Here is a 14,837-nt window from a genome sequence, read left to right as displayed (position 1 = left end):
TCACCCTCCCAGAAAGTAGTGTATCAGAATTTCAACTCCTCTGTGACTTTGGTATCATGAGCTGATTACATGTATAAGCCTATTTTCCCCGTTCTTAGCATACAGTTAAATAAACTTTTTCATTAGCACCGTTTTCACCAAATCAGGATAGGGCGGAACCTACAAAAGGTTGGCTCAGGAACAAGGACCACTCGACAGTCAATCACCTTATATGAGATCATCACAAATAGCTTTTATCATTGTGAGACATTCTTGCCTTTTTGTATTTCACGATTCATTTTCCCAAAATATTTTTACATATATTTACTTTTTTTCTGAGTAACTCTAAGTAGCAGTGAAATTAATAATTATTATCAGTTGCTTGTTGTGTGTCAGACATTGTGCTAAGAACTTTATTTTTTGGGATGCCTGGGTGGCTCAGTAGTTGAGCATCTGCCTTCCGCCCAGGGCATGATCCTGGGGTCCTGGGATCAAGTCCCACATCCGGCTCCCTGTAAGGAGCCTGCTTCTCCCCCCACCCCCCCCTCTCTCTCTCTCTCTCATGAATAAATAAATAAATAAAAACTTTAAAAAAAGAACTTTATTTCTTATTGTCATCATAACCCAGTGAAGTGGCCACTATTACTGACCATATTTTATTGATGAGGAAATAGACTGAGAGAGATTAAGTTATGTGTGAATCACAGAAACTCAACTGCTATTCACTTAAATGGGGAAAGGAGAGTTATTGGCAGACACCAGAAAGCTCACAGATGGAAACAAGAGGACCTTCGGGACTGGAATGGAGGACGGGCTTGGCCAAAACCTCTCAACTCTCTTCTGCTCTTTTTTACTTCTGCTTCTCTCTAGGTACTGGCATAGTGATTGGTGGTATCTCTGGAAGCACGTACTGAGACGTATTCAGGTACTACTATCCCCATTGTTTGGGAACCCCTACTTTTTTTTTTAATGAGGAAAGGAAACAGGCTTAGAGAGGTCAGGGGATTTGCCCAACATCCAACAGTCAGAAGATATTTGTGCTGGTTTTCCCAGTTAAGCTCTTGTGAGAAAAGACTCTATCTCCAGAATGATTCCTCCATCCACACTGTTGCCTCTTAGCTTGGCTTAGGTCTCTTGCCCACCAATAAACCAATTGCTATGGTTAAGAGGATTTTGTCCTAATGGTTCATCTGAAGCCTAGTGCCCATACCTGTGGTGGGGGATTTAATTGTTACAGAAAGAAGTAGCCACCTCAAAACTTCCCTGAGATTATACCTGCAGTGAATAGGGAGGCTGACTAGGAACCTAGCTCTACCTGATTCAAGACCCCAGACTCTTCACCTTACCTATACTATTTTACAGTAATACTGTGTGTTGCTATCTCATTTTACAGATGAGAAAGGCAACATGATGAAATCAAAACATCTTCAAATTAACATGGCAAGAAATAGGGAGAAAGAAAACTTGACACTAGGTTTCTCCATCGTTGACCTAGTTTTTTGTTCACTCTACTATTCAGCTTCCTTGTAGTAGGTGATGGAGTATTATCATTATACTTATTTCTAAGGAGAATTGGTTCAAAGCCTTCCATCATGTATAGAGGTAAGAAGTACAAGGATATAGTAAAGTCAGCTATGTGTGTAGTTTCTAAATCAATTTGCTAAGGTTACCATAATAAGGTACCACAAAGTGAGTATCTTAAACAACAGGAATTTATTGCCTCATAGGCCCGGAGGCTGGAAGTCTGAGATCAAGATGTCAGCAAGTTTGGTTTCTTCTGAAGGCTGCAAGGGAGAGTTTCTCCTCTGCCTCTTTCCTAGCTTCTGATGATTTGTTAGCAGTCGTTGGCATTCTTTGGTCTGTAGATGCCTTGCCCTGGTCTCTGCTTTTATATTTACATGGTGTTCTCCTTGTGTATGTTTACACATTCCAGTTTCCCCTTTTTATAAGTGCGTCAGTCTTCTTGGATTGGGGGTCCACCCTATTCCAATATGGCTTCAACTTGACTACAACTATGACAGCCCTACTTCTAAAACTGTCACATTCTGACATGCTGAGGTAAGGTTAGAACTTCAACATATAAATTTGGGCAGGTGGCGGGGGCGGGGCGGGGACTGGGAGACAGAATTCAACCCATGGTAGCTTTCCTAGTAAGAAAGAAGCCAACAGAAACGGACATAGCTTTTCTACTAAACAAGACTTTCATTGGCCCTTTTAAAGAGGGAAGTAATTAGAAATCTAGCCTCAAAAAAAAAAATCTAGCCTCAATAGGGAGTCTGGAGGAAAATTAAGTGGAATGATGGGAGAAAGAGGTAGTCAATAGGTGAGCTTGAAAGAACTGGAGTGTGGGAAAGTGGGTGCGAGGTAGCAAAAGCATGTTGAGTTGACCAGAGCACCCTTTAGAAAAACTTCGGATCAATGTGTTGGTGGTTGGGTGTGATAAAAAATGCCATTGAGATTGTAGAAAGTAGGTAGGATAGCTAAAGCAACAGGTGCAAGGAGTCAACTTTGGCCTCATTATTTAAGATTAATCATTGGAGGGGTTGGTAAAAAACATAAGGAGAAAGAAAAAGTGAGAGATCAAAGATTAGAATGCAGAGTCATTCTTGAATTCATCAAGAGGTTTAGCACATTATGAATAACATCTTTGAATCTCCTTTTCTTCAACAAACCATTTCTGCATATTTAAAATGCAATTAGTGATTTAGTTTTCTGATATACATTTCCTGGAAGACAATTGGATCTAATCAACTCTGCCTAAAAACACTTTTTTAGAATTTATAAATAATGATGATCCATATAATGTAAACTGAAGCTTCATTATTAATGGGGTTTGTGGGTGAGCTAATATATGTTACATGCTTAGAATAGTGCCTGGCACATAGCAGAAATACGTAAGAGTTTGCTAGTATTATCATGCGACTGTTAAGCCCTCATAAGGCAAGTTAAATAGAACAAAATATAGATGCACTGGGTTTGCTCCAAGTCTCTGCCACCTTAATGAATTCATTTTCAGATGCTCCCATAGCCACCCCTAATTTTTTTTGAGATAATGCAATTTTGAAAAAAATCCCAATATTCATATATGAAACATAAGAAGCAGAGGTGTTATGCTTTTTCATTTATTCATTCAACGTACTATTGACAAATTGAATGCCTAGTATTTTCAACTTCCTAAAATCCTTTATTAGTGAATCGCTAAAAATTATAATAAAACATCTAGTAGCATAAAACATTAGTTTGAAATAAATGTTTCAGAAAGTGGAAAGATAAAATATTGACAATTTTAATTCATATTAATTTTGAAGTGATAATGTTGCATTTTGATGAATTGCCATGAGAAAGCATATTAAATAATTCTGTGATATCTAAGATTAAGCCAATGTAATATTGTAATGTAATGTGTATTGCGTATAGATATGTTATTCACATAAGTACGTAAGTTCTTATGCCTGTACTGAAAACTGTTAAGGAGGGAGGTTACAAATGAAGTATAAGCCATGTTTCCTGTTACTGATATTAATCACTTTAGCATCCTTGTATAATGATTTTACTGGAAGGTTTATACCAAGCATCACTCACCCATTTGTATGATTTTAGTATAATCTGTTTTTGTGTTCTTTGTCCATCTTAGGTGCTCAGTTAATATTGTTAATATTATTATTGTTGTTTTATGTGGTCATAAGTATGATCTCTACAATATAACCACTTAATGAGTTTTTTAAGACCATCTTTAAAGGCTCATATACCATAATGTCCAACATTTATAATTATAAAGTCATACTCATAATAATCATTACTAAATCTATGTTTCTCTGCCTCTTCACACTTGATTTCATATGCCACATCTATAAATGTTCAAAATTAATAATGGCATACTACAGTAGTTTTCTACCTGGCTGTACATTAAAATCACATTGGATGCTTTTTTCCCCCCAATACCTAGAGACCATCTCAAACCAAATTAAATCAGAATCTCTAGAAAATAGTCTTATGCACTAGCATATTTAGAAGTTTCTTGGGTGATTCTAATATGTACCTAGGTTGAAAATCAGATCAACAATATGCTGCTTTAAGAATAAATATATGTAATATGAAAGACTTGAACACTCAAATATAAGGTGACTTGCTTCTGTGAAGGATATCTTTTGACAAAAAATTTAACATTCCATTTAAGCGTGCGTGGCAACAAAGCAGTGTTCTTTGGTACAATGGGGAATATAGGAATCATAAATCAGTGAGCTTATAATCAAACCAAAGAAAAATATATCAGCTGATATAAAAGCATGAATTCTTAAGTCAATTTGCTCGTCTCCTCTTACTTTGTGCTCTCTCTCTCTCTTTCTCTCTTGTCTTTCTCTTTTTCTCTGACTTTTGCTATTAGAGCAAGAAAAACTGAATCTCACACTGTTTCTTTCAACAGTATTAACACGGCTATTGTGAGCTGATGATGGAGCATGTTACTTCCCTGCCACTAGAAGAAATTCATGTGAGAACACATTAAAGTAGTGTACATTCCTGTATCACTTTTATATGTTCATTGAAACTTGCATAGCTTTATGTCTTAACAGTTAGCTATAAAATACTATTTTGTTTTTTATTTATTTAGGCTTGTAATTTCTTTGCTTGTAATATAAATGATCAACAGATAAGTTTAGAAGCCCAGCAGAGTAGACTTTTATTTTAACTGGCAACTTAAAGAAAATTCTGACTTAAAAATTCTGACTTGGAATGGCTAAAATCAACAACACAAAAAACAACAGGTGTTGGTGAGGTTGTGGAAAAAGGGGAACCCTCTTGTACTGTTGGTGGAAATGCAAGCTGGTACAGCCACTCTGGAAAGTATGGAGTTTCCTCAAAATGTTAAAAATAGAACAACCCTATAATCCAGCAATTGTACTACTAGGTATTTGCCCAAAAATGTTAATTAAAGGAAATACATGCACTCTGATCTGTATAGGATTATGATCTACAATAGCCAAATTATGGAAGCAGCCCAAGTGTCCATCAACTGATGACTGAATAAAGAAGATGTGGTATATATATATATATAACAGAATATTACTCAGCCATAAAAAAGAATGAAATTGTGCCATTTGCAATGATGTGAATGGAGCTAGTGAGTATTATGCTAAGCAAAATAAGCCTGTCAGAGAAAGAATTCACTCATATGTGGAATTTAAGAACAGATGAGCAAAGGGACAAAGAAAGAGAGAGAAAGGCAAACTGAGAAACAGACTCTTAACTGTAAGAACAAACTGATGGTTACCAGAGGGGAGGTAATGGGGACATGGATTAAATACGTGATGTGAATTAAGGAGAGCACTTGTGATGAGCACCAGGAATTGTATGGAAATGTTGAATCACTATACTGTACACCTGTAACTAAAATGACACTATATGTTAAATAACTGGAATTTAAATAAAAACTTCAAAAAATTCTGACTTGAATACTATGCCTTTAAGCAAGCTTTTTGTTCAGGGATTTAAAAAGTTAGCCCCTAAGCAAAAATGAGTTGAAGTTGTTTTGAAGATACCTTTATTTACCTATTAAATAGACTATACATGTCTTTGTGTATATATAAAAGAGCTGTGACTTGGGGATAGTTTCTATGGAACATATGTATATATGTCAGCATTATTTTAAATATTCTCAAGACTAAGGGGCATAAACCTTTAGAGTGAAATAGCAGGTGGAATTCCCTACATATTTAAACTTTGTTTTCTTTTCTCTCTTTCCTAGCATCTATTGCTGAATTAATGTGAACTACATGAATTTATGAGAAAAATTCACAATATTCTAATTTCCTTAACTGCATTGTATGGACACAGAAACAAAGTAGACCAAAAACTAGCCAAAATACTCTTATTGCAAAATACTCTCTCTCTCTCTCTGATCTTATTTTCCTTGCTTTCACAAGTTAGTACCTTCAGGTACACAAAACCTGTGTCATTAAAGTATATACTTAGAATATTAAATGGCTAAAAAGAAGGCTAGTACTTAGTTCAAATTTTGGATATTTTTAGTCATTTTTTTCCTGACATCTTGAAAACAAAGCTTTTTTTCTGCTGCCAAAGTCCATCTGCTTCTCAGTTCATTAATAGAAATTGTTCCTATTAGGATAAAGCTAATAAGACCATGAAGTAGAAATGCAAACAGCCCCTTTAATTCTAACTTAGAACTACACTGTACTCTCTGACTAGATAGGAAGAACTCTATTAAATGTCTCTTAACAGCTAAGGAGTGAATACATTCAATCTTCCTTAGGTTTGCAGCAGCTTTACTCAAAGAAATTTGACCTTCCACATTGGTTCCTAGGGGCAAACAACCCAAAATTCCACTTGTAACTCTTTAAGAATGTTTAGAATTTAATAGTAGGCAAATAATTTACTTAAAAAATATAAATAGGTTTTAAATATTATAATTTCAGGGAAGCTAACCTTTCTTTGTAAATTAGTAGTTGGATCACATTTTGAGATGGGGGAGTAGGGAGCCATGAATTTCCATTTCCCTACTTAATTTGGTGAATCGGATTAAAGAAAAACTAGGGTAAAGCATTTATAAAAGAACTGGAGGCTCTCTTTCATCATTTTTGAGGCTTTTTCTCTTTTCTTTCAAGTTCTGAAAACTTGATATCACTGAGATGTACCTTGATATTTCCTCCATTCCTTTCATTGAAAGTCCTAACCACCTCCAAACATCTAGGGAAAAGGCTCTATTGGCTCCCTCTTTCTCAATTCTGGGAATATTATTCTTTTCCCTGCAGTCAGGCCAACCTTGCAGAGACAAGTCCCAAACTTTACTGTTCAATCAATTTTGCATTCCTATGGGGGGTTTTTACTTTCACTACCCATCCTTCCTTTCACCATATTCAATTGGCTTTTAAAGCAAATCCTTGGGAAGAGTGAGGATGGGAGTGGATAGAAGAAGGAATGTGCTAGGGAAAGAGTCTGAGATTTGGAATCAAACTGTCCTAGGTTTGAATCCCTGTTCTTAAAACACTACTTACCCTAGGAGACTTTGAACAAATTACTTATCTAGTCTGAATGTCTCAATTTTCTGGACAGTAAAACTGAACTAGTAATGATCTCATTGCTTCTCACAGAGGAGGCGAGGAGGGAACAATAAAAACAAAATTGGTAGGCTTCTGTCTTTTCCATTTCATCTCTAATAACATTGAGGTCCTTTCCCCCCTAGCACCTTCCCTCATTTTAGCTGAAAATGTATTTAAATTTTGCCCCCATCAAGTCTTAGCCCAACATTCTTTCCAACATTTTATTTCCTACAAATATTTTCCATTTGGAAGCCATGCTTTAAGGATGAACTCTTAAAGAGCTATTCTCATTAGAAAGGATTTATGCTTTACTATTGGAAATTTCACAAAAACACACCAAAAGTTGTTCTAGTTTCAACTCAAGAGTAAAGTTTTATATGCTTTTCAAGAAGCATTGTGTAAAATTGGTTGAGAATGTTCTTTGAAAATTATTTGATTAGTAAATGTGATCTAGTTACTTAATTATAGTCTTTAGCTTCTGTAAAATGGGAATTACAACAGTACCTAAAACATAAAGTTAATGCAAGACTAAGAAAAATTTATATGTAAAGTACTTTCATAGTCCCTGGTGGTCTAGCTTTCACTGTTTTTACTTAGCATAATTTAAAATGAGGTATAGTCACTTGAGTCAAGAATCAGATTTGATCCACAAGTTAGAAATGTACCTAGTTGAATAAAAAAGTCGCCTTATCCATAGATTATGTGTCTAGGTGAGCTTCTAGTTACTTACTGATTCTACTTGGCTCTAGCACTTAAGTTGGAAAGAGGGACAAAAGTCAGCTATCAAATTTTTTAAATATTAGAAACAAACAATTAAGAAAATAATTTTAACAATAAGATTTCATTTTAAATAGTGCCAAACTACACAAACTACATTGGAATAAATCTAACAAAAATGCACAAGACTGCTATAACAAAAACTTTAAATTATTGCAGGCAGGGATTAAAAAGGACCAAACAAATGGAGATATATAACATGTTAATGGATTGGAGGGATGAATATTCTAAAGATTGATTCAACAAAATCCCAATAAAAAATGTAAAATGATAAATTGACAAATGATTTTGAAAGTTATATGGAAATGCAAATGATCTAAAACAGCCAATAATGTTTAAAAGAAGAACAAGATTGGAGGACTAACACTACTTGATTTTAAGACTTTTGAACCTATAATGATCAAGGTGCTTTCTTATTATCTAACACATCAGCATATAGATCAATGGAATTCAGTTAGTAGTCTAAAAATTAACCCACACATACATATTTAATTGATTGTCAATAAAGTTGACCAGGTGAGGCGATTTCTTGGAGAAAGAAAAATTATGGTTCTTGTAAACTGGATATTCATAAGGAAAAAGAATCAACTTTTACCTCATATTATACATGAAAAAATTAATTTGTTATGGATCATAGACCTAAAAATAAAACAGAAAACCATAAAATTATCTAGAAGAAAATGTAAGAGAAGAACTTTGTGATCTCGGATTAGGCAAGGATTTCTTGTTTAGGGCACAGAAAGAGGAAATCAATAAATTAGATTTTATCAGTGTTTAAAAACTTTTTTTTTCCACAGAGAAAATAGAAAAAGAAGCCAAAACTGGGATAAAATATTTGCAACAAAAAATCAGAGCAAGGATTTTTGTCCAAGATATAAAAAGTACTCTTACAACTCAATAATAGACACTGGTGGGGTTTTGTGTGTGTGTGTGTGTTGCGGGGGAGGGGTAGAGGGAAAGAGAGTTTTAAATATTCTGAAGGGTATAAACTGAGCTTCTAGAAGCGTACTAGCTTTTAGTAAAAATAATGATAATTTAGCCCAAGAAAGTTCAGGGACACAGATAAATATCTGCACACAAAGGGTGAGTGAGAGTGTGGGAAGGAAAAGAGGTCTCACAGGCTCTCTTTTAGAGAAGATAGTCTTAGAAGATCTTTTTAAGTCCTAAATTTTAGCTTTTTAAGAAGCCCAAATGGTTTCTGCAAAGATTCCTTTGGCAAATAATAAAATACGTGAGCATATAGAGGCGTTTATACACAGAGAATAAGCTTGGAGAGCAATCTCATCAAATCCAAAAATGATAAAATCTGACCCTGCCATTTCCTTGGAGAGTTCTTACTCATTACCTGGCCTGGTCTCTCCTACCTCAGGTCTCCAGCTTGAGAATGTAGTGTCTCCCTCGGGGCAGGATTATTGCAGAAGTTCCTCATCAGCATCAACCTTCAGGTTTCTTTACACAGACCTTCTATCCTAGGCAGTTACTTTAGTTTACTTCTCCCCACAAATTCTTACTGACCAGATCACATGCTGTGATGATCCATCTGACCAGCTAAAGCCCACTGCCTTTTGAAGCTTCATGGCTCCCTACATTTCTGACCCACTTCTCTGGAAGTACACACATTCTGCAGTAGCTACTGCCTGTGCCAGTCTGTTCATATGGCAATATTGCCTTGACTGATGAATCATTTTAGTTTCCCTGGCTAGACTGTAAGCACCTTGAGAACAGAAAGCATGTCATAATTATCTGGATCTATCTCAATATCTGGCCTAATATCTAACACATAGTATGTGCTCAATGAATATTTATTGATTTAGGTGTTGGAGACAATAACAGAATAATAGTAAAGGAACTGTATATGAGTGAATTTTCAGACATGGTAATGATGATTTTTTACATCAGTAGAGCGTGGCAGTTGAGCACATGACTTTTGGGGTCATACAGGCACAAGTTTGGTTCAAATCCCAGCTTTCCCGCTTACTGGGACAATTCACTTAAACTCTAAGTCTCACTTTCTTCATCTTTAAGATAGGAATAATAATACTGTGTCCTCATAAAATTATTGTAATGGTCATATGAAATGTTTGTTAAAGTTATTAACATAGAATCTGCCTAAAATTCTCAATAATTGTAACTTTGGATAGACTTTGAGTCATGAAACCAATAGGCCTCAATAATATATAGGGACTCAATAATCTCCAATTTGTTAATGCAAACATTGAGACTCACAGACAGTAATTTGTCTAATATTAAACACATTGGAAGTGGAAGATATGACTGAGACTCAAATTTGCTGACTCTACTTGTCCTTGAATTATCTACTAATGAAGAGGCATTGGGGTAGAAAGCAAGAGGTGACAATAAGTAGTTTTAAATTTGTGATTCTCATTGCATTTAAATTAATGAACATACAACTTAATAAATCCTTGCATTTGATGCTGTGACCTGAAATAGGTACATTCTAATTCATTAAATTAATTTTACCCTAATTCTAATTTTAAACTAATTTATTAAGCTAATAATGCAGGAATGCCAAATTTGAAAAAAAAATTAAGTGACCAGTCAGAAACAAGTGAAAGACAAAGAAGAGAACAGTGTGGTTGACCCCTCACCATCCACTTGATCCCAAATTTTTAATATTATGTAATCACATTTGTCTGCAATTGATTAAAAAAGGAACATGTGATATAAGATACAATGTGAAGAGAAATTGGCTGTAGAGACTTTGGGAAATTTTGTTTTGCCTCTGGGAGTGCATAAGAAGAAAGCATCCTTTCTCTTCCTCTGATTTTGGTCATGTCCAGATGCTCCTCCTGGCATTTCTGCAGCTATCTTACCACTGATAAGATGAAGGTGATACCTCCAAAAATGGAAAAGCAGAGACATAATGATGTCTTTGAGCATGACTTAACTTTCTTGAGATCCACTGGGTTTCTAGCAAAGTGAAAATACTAATTTCCATAGTGTGTAAGCCAATTTTAATTGGGGTTTCTAGTGCTTGTTGTTGAGAGTATCCTCACTGTTAAATGGATCTCAGAAAACTTTGGGAGATGAGAATCAGAGAAGAGAGTGTTGTTTCTACATTAAAGACTGAAAAAAAAGTCATAAAGATTGGACCTAATAACAGTTTTTAATCCAAAGATCCATTTATCCTTGCAGACTGCATTTTGTAGCATCTCCGAATGTGACAAGCATTTCAAACTTGCTTGTCAATGTGCTTAAAATGTGCATGACATTTTCAAAGAGAGGAAATCAAGTAATTACCTGAGCCAATGAGCTTTTTGGAGTCATCTTGAACTGATGGCTCCCCTTCACTAGGTGAAAATAAAATGCATGGTTGGAGGCAAGGAGAGGGACTTCAAAATGCTTTGAGAAAGCGCCAAATGTAATCTGTCTTGTTTGATGTAATAAACACGGGAATTCCTAGGTAGGTGCTTGATTAGACAAAAGACAAGAAACTTCATCAAAGCCAAATTCCCAGAGGAATTTGGGTTTTGTCAGTTGGGAAGATTTGCCACAGAGGGATTTTCTAGCTAATGGTTTCATTTTACCTAAATCACATAATCTCTTTGTTTCAATTCTCTCCGGTTGCCAAACAAAAGTACTAATTCCTGTCCTGGATATTTCACAGTGACAGTGTAGCATTAATAATGATATTATATATTTTCCCAGCACTCAAAAATGCTTTGCACACAGTGAGCACCTGATAAACATTTGTAAAGTGGTACAAAGTAGTTCGAATTTAGAGTCTAGACAGAAAGAGTCTAAACAAAACAACTGGATCACTGATCAGCAAATCTGCATAGAAATCATTAATTATGATGCCAAATGTCTGATAAACAATTCATTGGTCTGATTTCTAAAAAAATACTAGAATATAATCATCATAGTTCTTGGTATTTTAAGGCTTAAAATAGATTTGGTTGGAAATATTTCTTGTGATGCCAGATTTCAGGAAAAATTTTTTGTTACAGTGTTCTTACAAAGTTATATTATTTTCTTAAAGAAATATATAAATGTTCTTTACTCCATTGTTGGCAGGTAAGGTCTTTCAAATTAGGTGTTTTCTCGAAGATGATCCCTTCATGTTTTAGGATTAGGTTCTAAAAGCTTATTAGCTGTCTAGTGTAAACGAGCAGCTTCACACTGTCTAGTAAGAGGTGATTTGGCTGGATTGTTTCTTTGGTGCATCTTCAACTCTTTGTATCAGTAAATATTTTCTTTCGGGCTTGTCAGTTTCTCCAGGAAGCAATCTTGCAAGTTTCCGCCCCCGATTCATGAGCTTGAATGTCAATCTTCTTGGAGTCAAATAACACAAGAGAATTTGGGATCTCCCTGTGCAATTAGCAAATTTTATGTGATATGCCTGAAATCATTCTCTGACCCTTAGAATCTCCTAAAGACCCTTTCCAGAGAGTAAACCTATAGTCTTTTTCCGGGGGGAGGGGGGCCTGTGTGTGGAGGAGGGCCAGGTGTCCAATAACAATTTTATAACTTTTAAAGCATTTTCCCATCTCAGTCCCAAATGTTTCCTATTTTTGGACTTTCTGCTATTCAGGACTTCTTTAGTATTTCCAGGGTTCTCTGGTAGAGATTAAGATTCTCCAATCAATACAACAAATTCATCCAACAAATATTTATTATCATGTGCCAGGCAGGGATCAGACACTTGGGATATAAGAGTAAACAAAACAAAATTCCCTCTCCTCAAGGGGTTTATAGAGTGTAAGAAATAGTCAATAAACAAGACACATAATAATTAAATACATTATTTAATAATTTAGAAACTGACAAATGCCATAAAAAATATAACCACAGGGTAAGGGGATTAGGAATGCCAGAAGATGAAAGGCAGATGGAATTTTTAAGAGTGGTTTTGATAGGTCTTAGACTGTGAATTTTGACTGAGATCTGATGGAAGTGAGAGAGTTATCCAAGGGAGTATCTAGGGCAAGAGTGTGCAGGCAGAGGGAACCTCTCATGCCAAAGTCTGAGGTTGAAAACCTACCTTAATGTGTTTGATAACAGCAAGGAGGCCGGTGTGTCTGGGGTAGAATGAGTGAAGAAGAAAACCCTGTGGGAGGTGGTGAGGAAGGTGGAGTGGGGACAGAGCTGGGTGGTGGAAATATGCTCTGATTATGTGGGGCCTTGTTTGCCATTGCACAAACATGGGCTTTTACTCTGAAAGAAATAGCATGCCAAGACAGGGTGTTAGGCACAGAAGTGACACGATCTGATTTATATTTTAGGAGGATAACTGGTGCTGTGTTGAGGATAGACTGATTGATGGGCCAGAGTAGAAGCAGGATAATCAGTTAGGAATGACTCCATCAGTCCGGGCAAGAAGTAACGGTAGCCCTATTTGTTCCTTGCAACTGTGGTAACAAAGTACCACTAACTGGGTGTCTTACACAACAAAAAAACGTATTCTCTCCCAGTCTTGAGGCCAGAAGTGCAAAGTCAAGGTGTTGGCAGGGCCTTGCTCCCTCTGAAGGCTCTAGGGAAGAATCACTTCTTGCCTCTTCCAGCATCTGGTGTTTGCCAGCAATCCTTGGCGTGTCTTGTTGTGTGGTAGCATAATTCCAACCTCTGCCTTCATCCTTTCTTGGCCATCTTCCGTCCGTGTGTGTCTGTATCTCCAAATCCCTCTCTTGTTAAAAAGACACCATGAACCAGTATCACCTCATCTTAACTTTATTACATCTACAAATACTCTGCTTCTAAATAAAGTCACATTCTAGGCGCCAGAGGTTAGGGCTTCAACATATCTTTTGGTGGGGGGGACACACAATTTAACCCAAAACAGTAGGGAGTACTAGTAATGATGGTGGAAAATGATGAGATCCGTATGTATATTGAAGATAGAGCCAGCAGGATGTTCTGAGAGGCTGGATGTTGGATGTGAAAAGGGCCCCAAGTTTTCATTTTTCCTCGTCTGCTAATTCAGTTACCATTCACACATCTGCTTTTTAGCTTTCTCAATTCTGTTGTTGTTGGATCATTTTCTGTATTTTCTCTTGAGGGTTTATAACTTAAAAAAAATCACTAGTGAGGCATTTGAGTAGGGTTTGGAAAGATGCTGTAGCAAACACATGTGTGTATTATCTGCAATGCTTATTCAGAAGCTCTCTCCGGGAGTAAATCTAAGCTTTGTGGAGGCTGAATATTAGATATTTCGAAGGCCCATTTTAAGAAAAAAAATAATCCAACATTAGATACAATAGCAGTATTGTCCTTAAACCTGACAAGAGGGGGCCCCGTTCTGGACACATGTGCACACACACACACAGTTTATTGAGGAACCCCAGCTCCTCTATCACTTGGGATCTGACACTTAGCATCACACAGAGCAACCTGTAAACCCAGACACATGTGCCCTCATGACAAACAGCTTCAGTCCACAGGGAAAGTCTTTTTCACATCTCACGTTGTATGCTCTCACAAAAAAAAAAAAAAAAAAAAAAAAAAGAGGTTACCTTTTTTTCTTAAAATGGGCCTTCAAAATATCTAAAAAAAAGAGTCTAAACACTGAAGATTTCGGGGCTTTGGTGATCTCAACATCTGACGTGGACATTGCTTTGGAGAGTGAAGAGGATCTGAGCAGCAAAAGTGTTATGTTGTCAACTCCTTTCTCCGAGTAAGCATGCCAGTAAGAGGGTCTGCTTTCTTCAAGTATCATTTCCCGGTGGTGCCAGGGATTCATTCATTGATTCATTCATTCGCTTTGCTTCTACTGCTGTTCCAACGTGTGATTGCAGAGGGAATCATCATATCAGGGCAGTGTTCACAATACGTGTAATAATGGCAGCAGCTGAAAAACATTTTCAATAGCAAACAATTCATATTATTGCTAAATTTGTGCATATATAGATAGACACAGATTTAGTTAGGTAGGGACGCCAGGGTTGCTCAGTGGTTAAGCATCTGCCTTCAACTCAGGGCGTGATCCTGGAGTCCCCGGATCGAGTACCACATAGGGCTCCCTGTGGGGAACCTGCTTCTCCCTCTGCCTGTGTCTCTGCCTCTCTC

The 14,837-nt window shown here is 36.4% G+C and overlaps 1 protein-coding gene across 2 annotated transcripts in view; it reads right to left on the bottom strand.

Moving 5' to 3' along the window:
- Positions 1-12,429: 12,429 nt before the first annotated feature.
- The window catches only part of LOC144304915 (uncharacterized), a 40,197-nt gene continuing 37,789 nt past the window's right edge, over positions 12,430-14,837 (bottom strand). For both annotated transcript variants that reach the window (XM_077883555.1, XM_077883556.1), the window contains one exon: positions 12,430-14,619. In XM_077883555.1, coding sequence (XP_077739681.1) covers positions 14,520-14,619 — 100 coding nt within the window. In that variant the 3' untranslated portion in view covers positions 12,430-14,519. The remainder of the gene's footprint in view (positions 14,620-14,837) is intronic.

This window comes from Canis aureus, chromosome 34, assembly GCF_053574225.1.
Source record: "Canis aureus isolate CA01 chromosome 34, VMU_Caureus_v.1.0, whole genome shotgun sequence".
NCBI classification, from domain to species: domain Eukaryota; kingdom Metazoa; phylum Chordata; class Mammalia; order Carnivora; family Canidae; genus Canis; species Canis aureus.
Note: the sequence above shows the minus strand (reverse complement) of the source record. Positions and strands in the feature narration are given on the sequence as shown.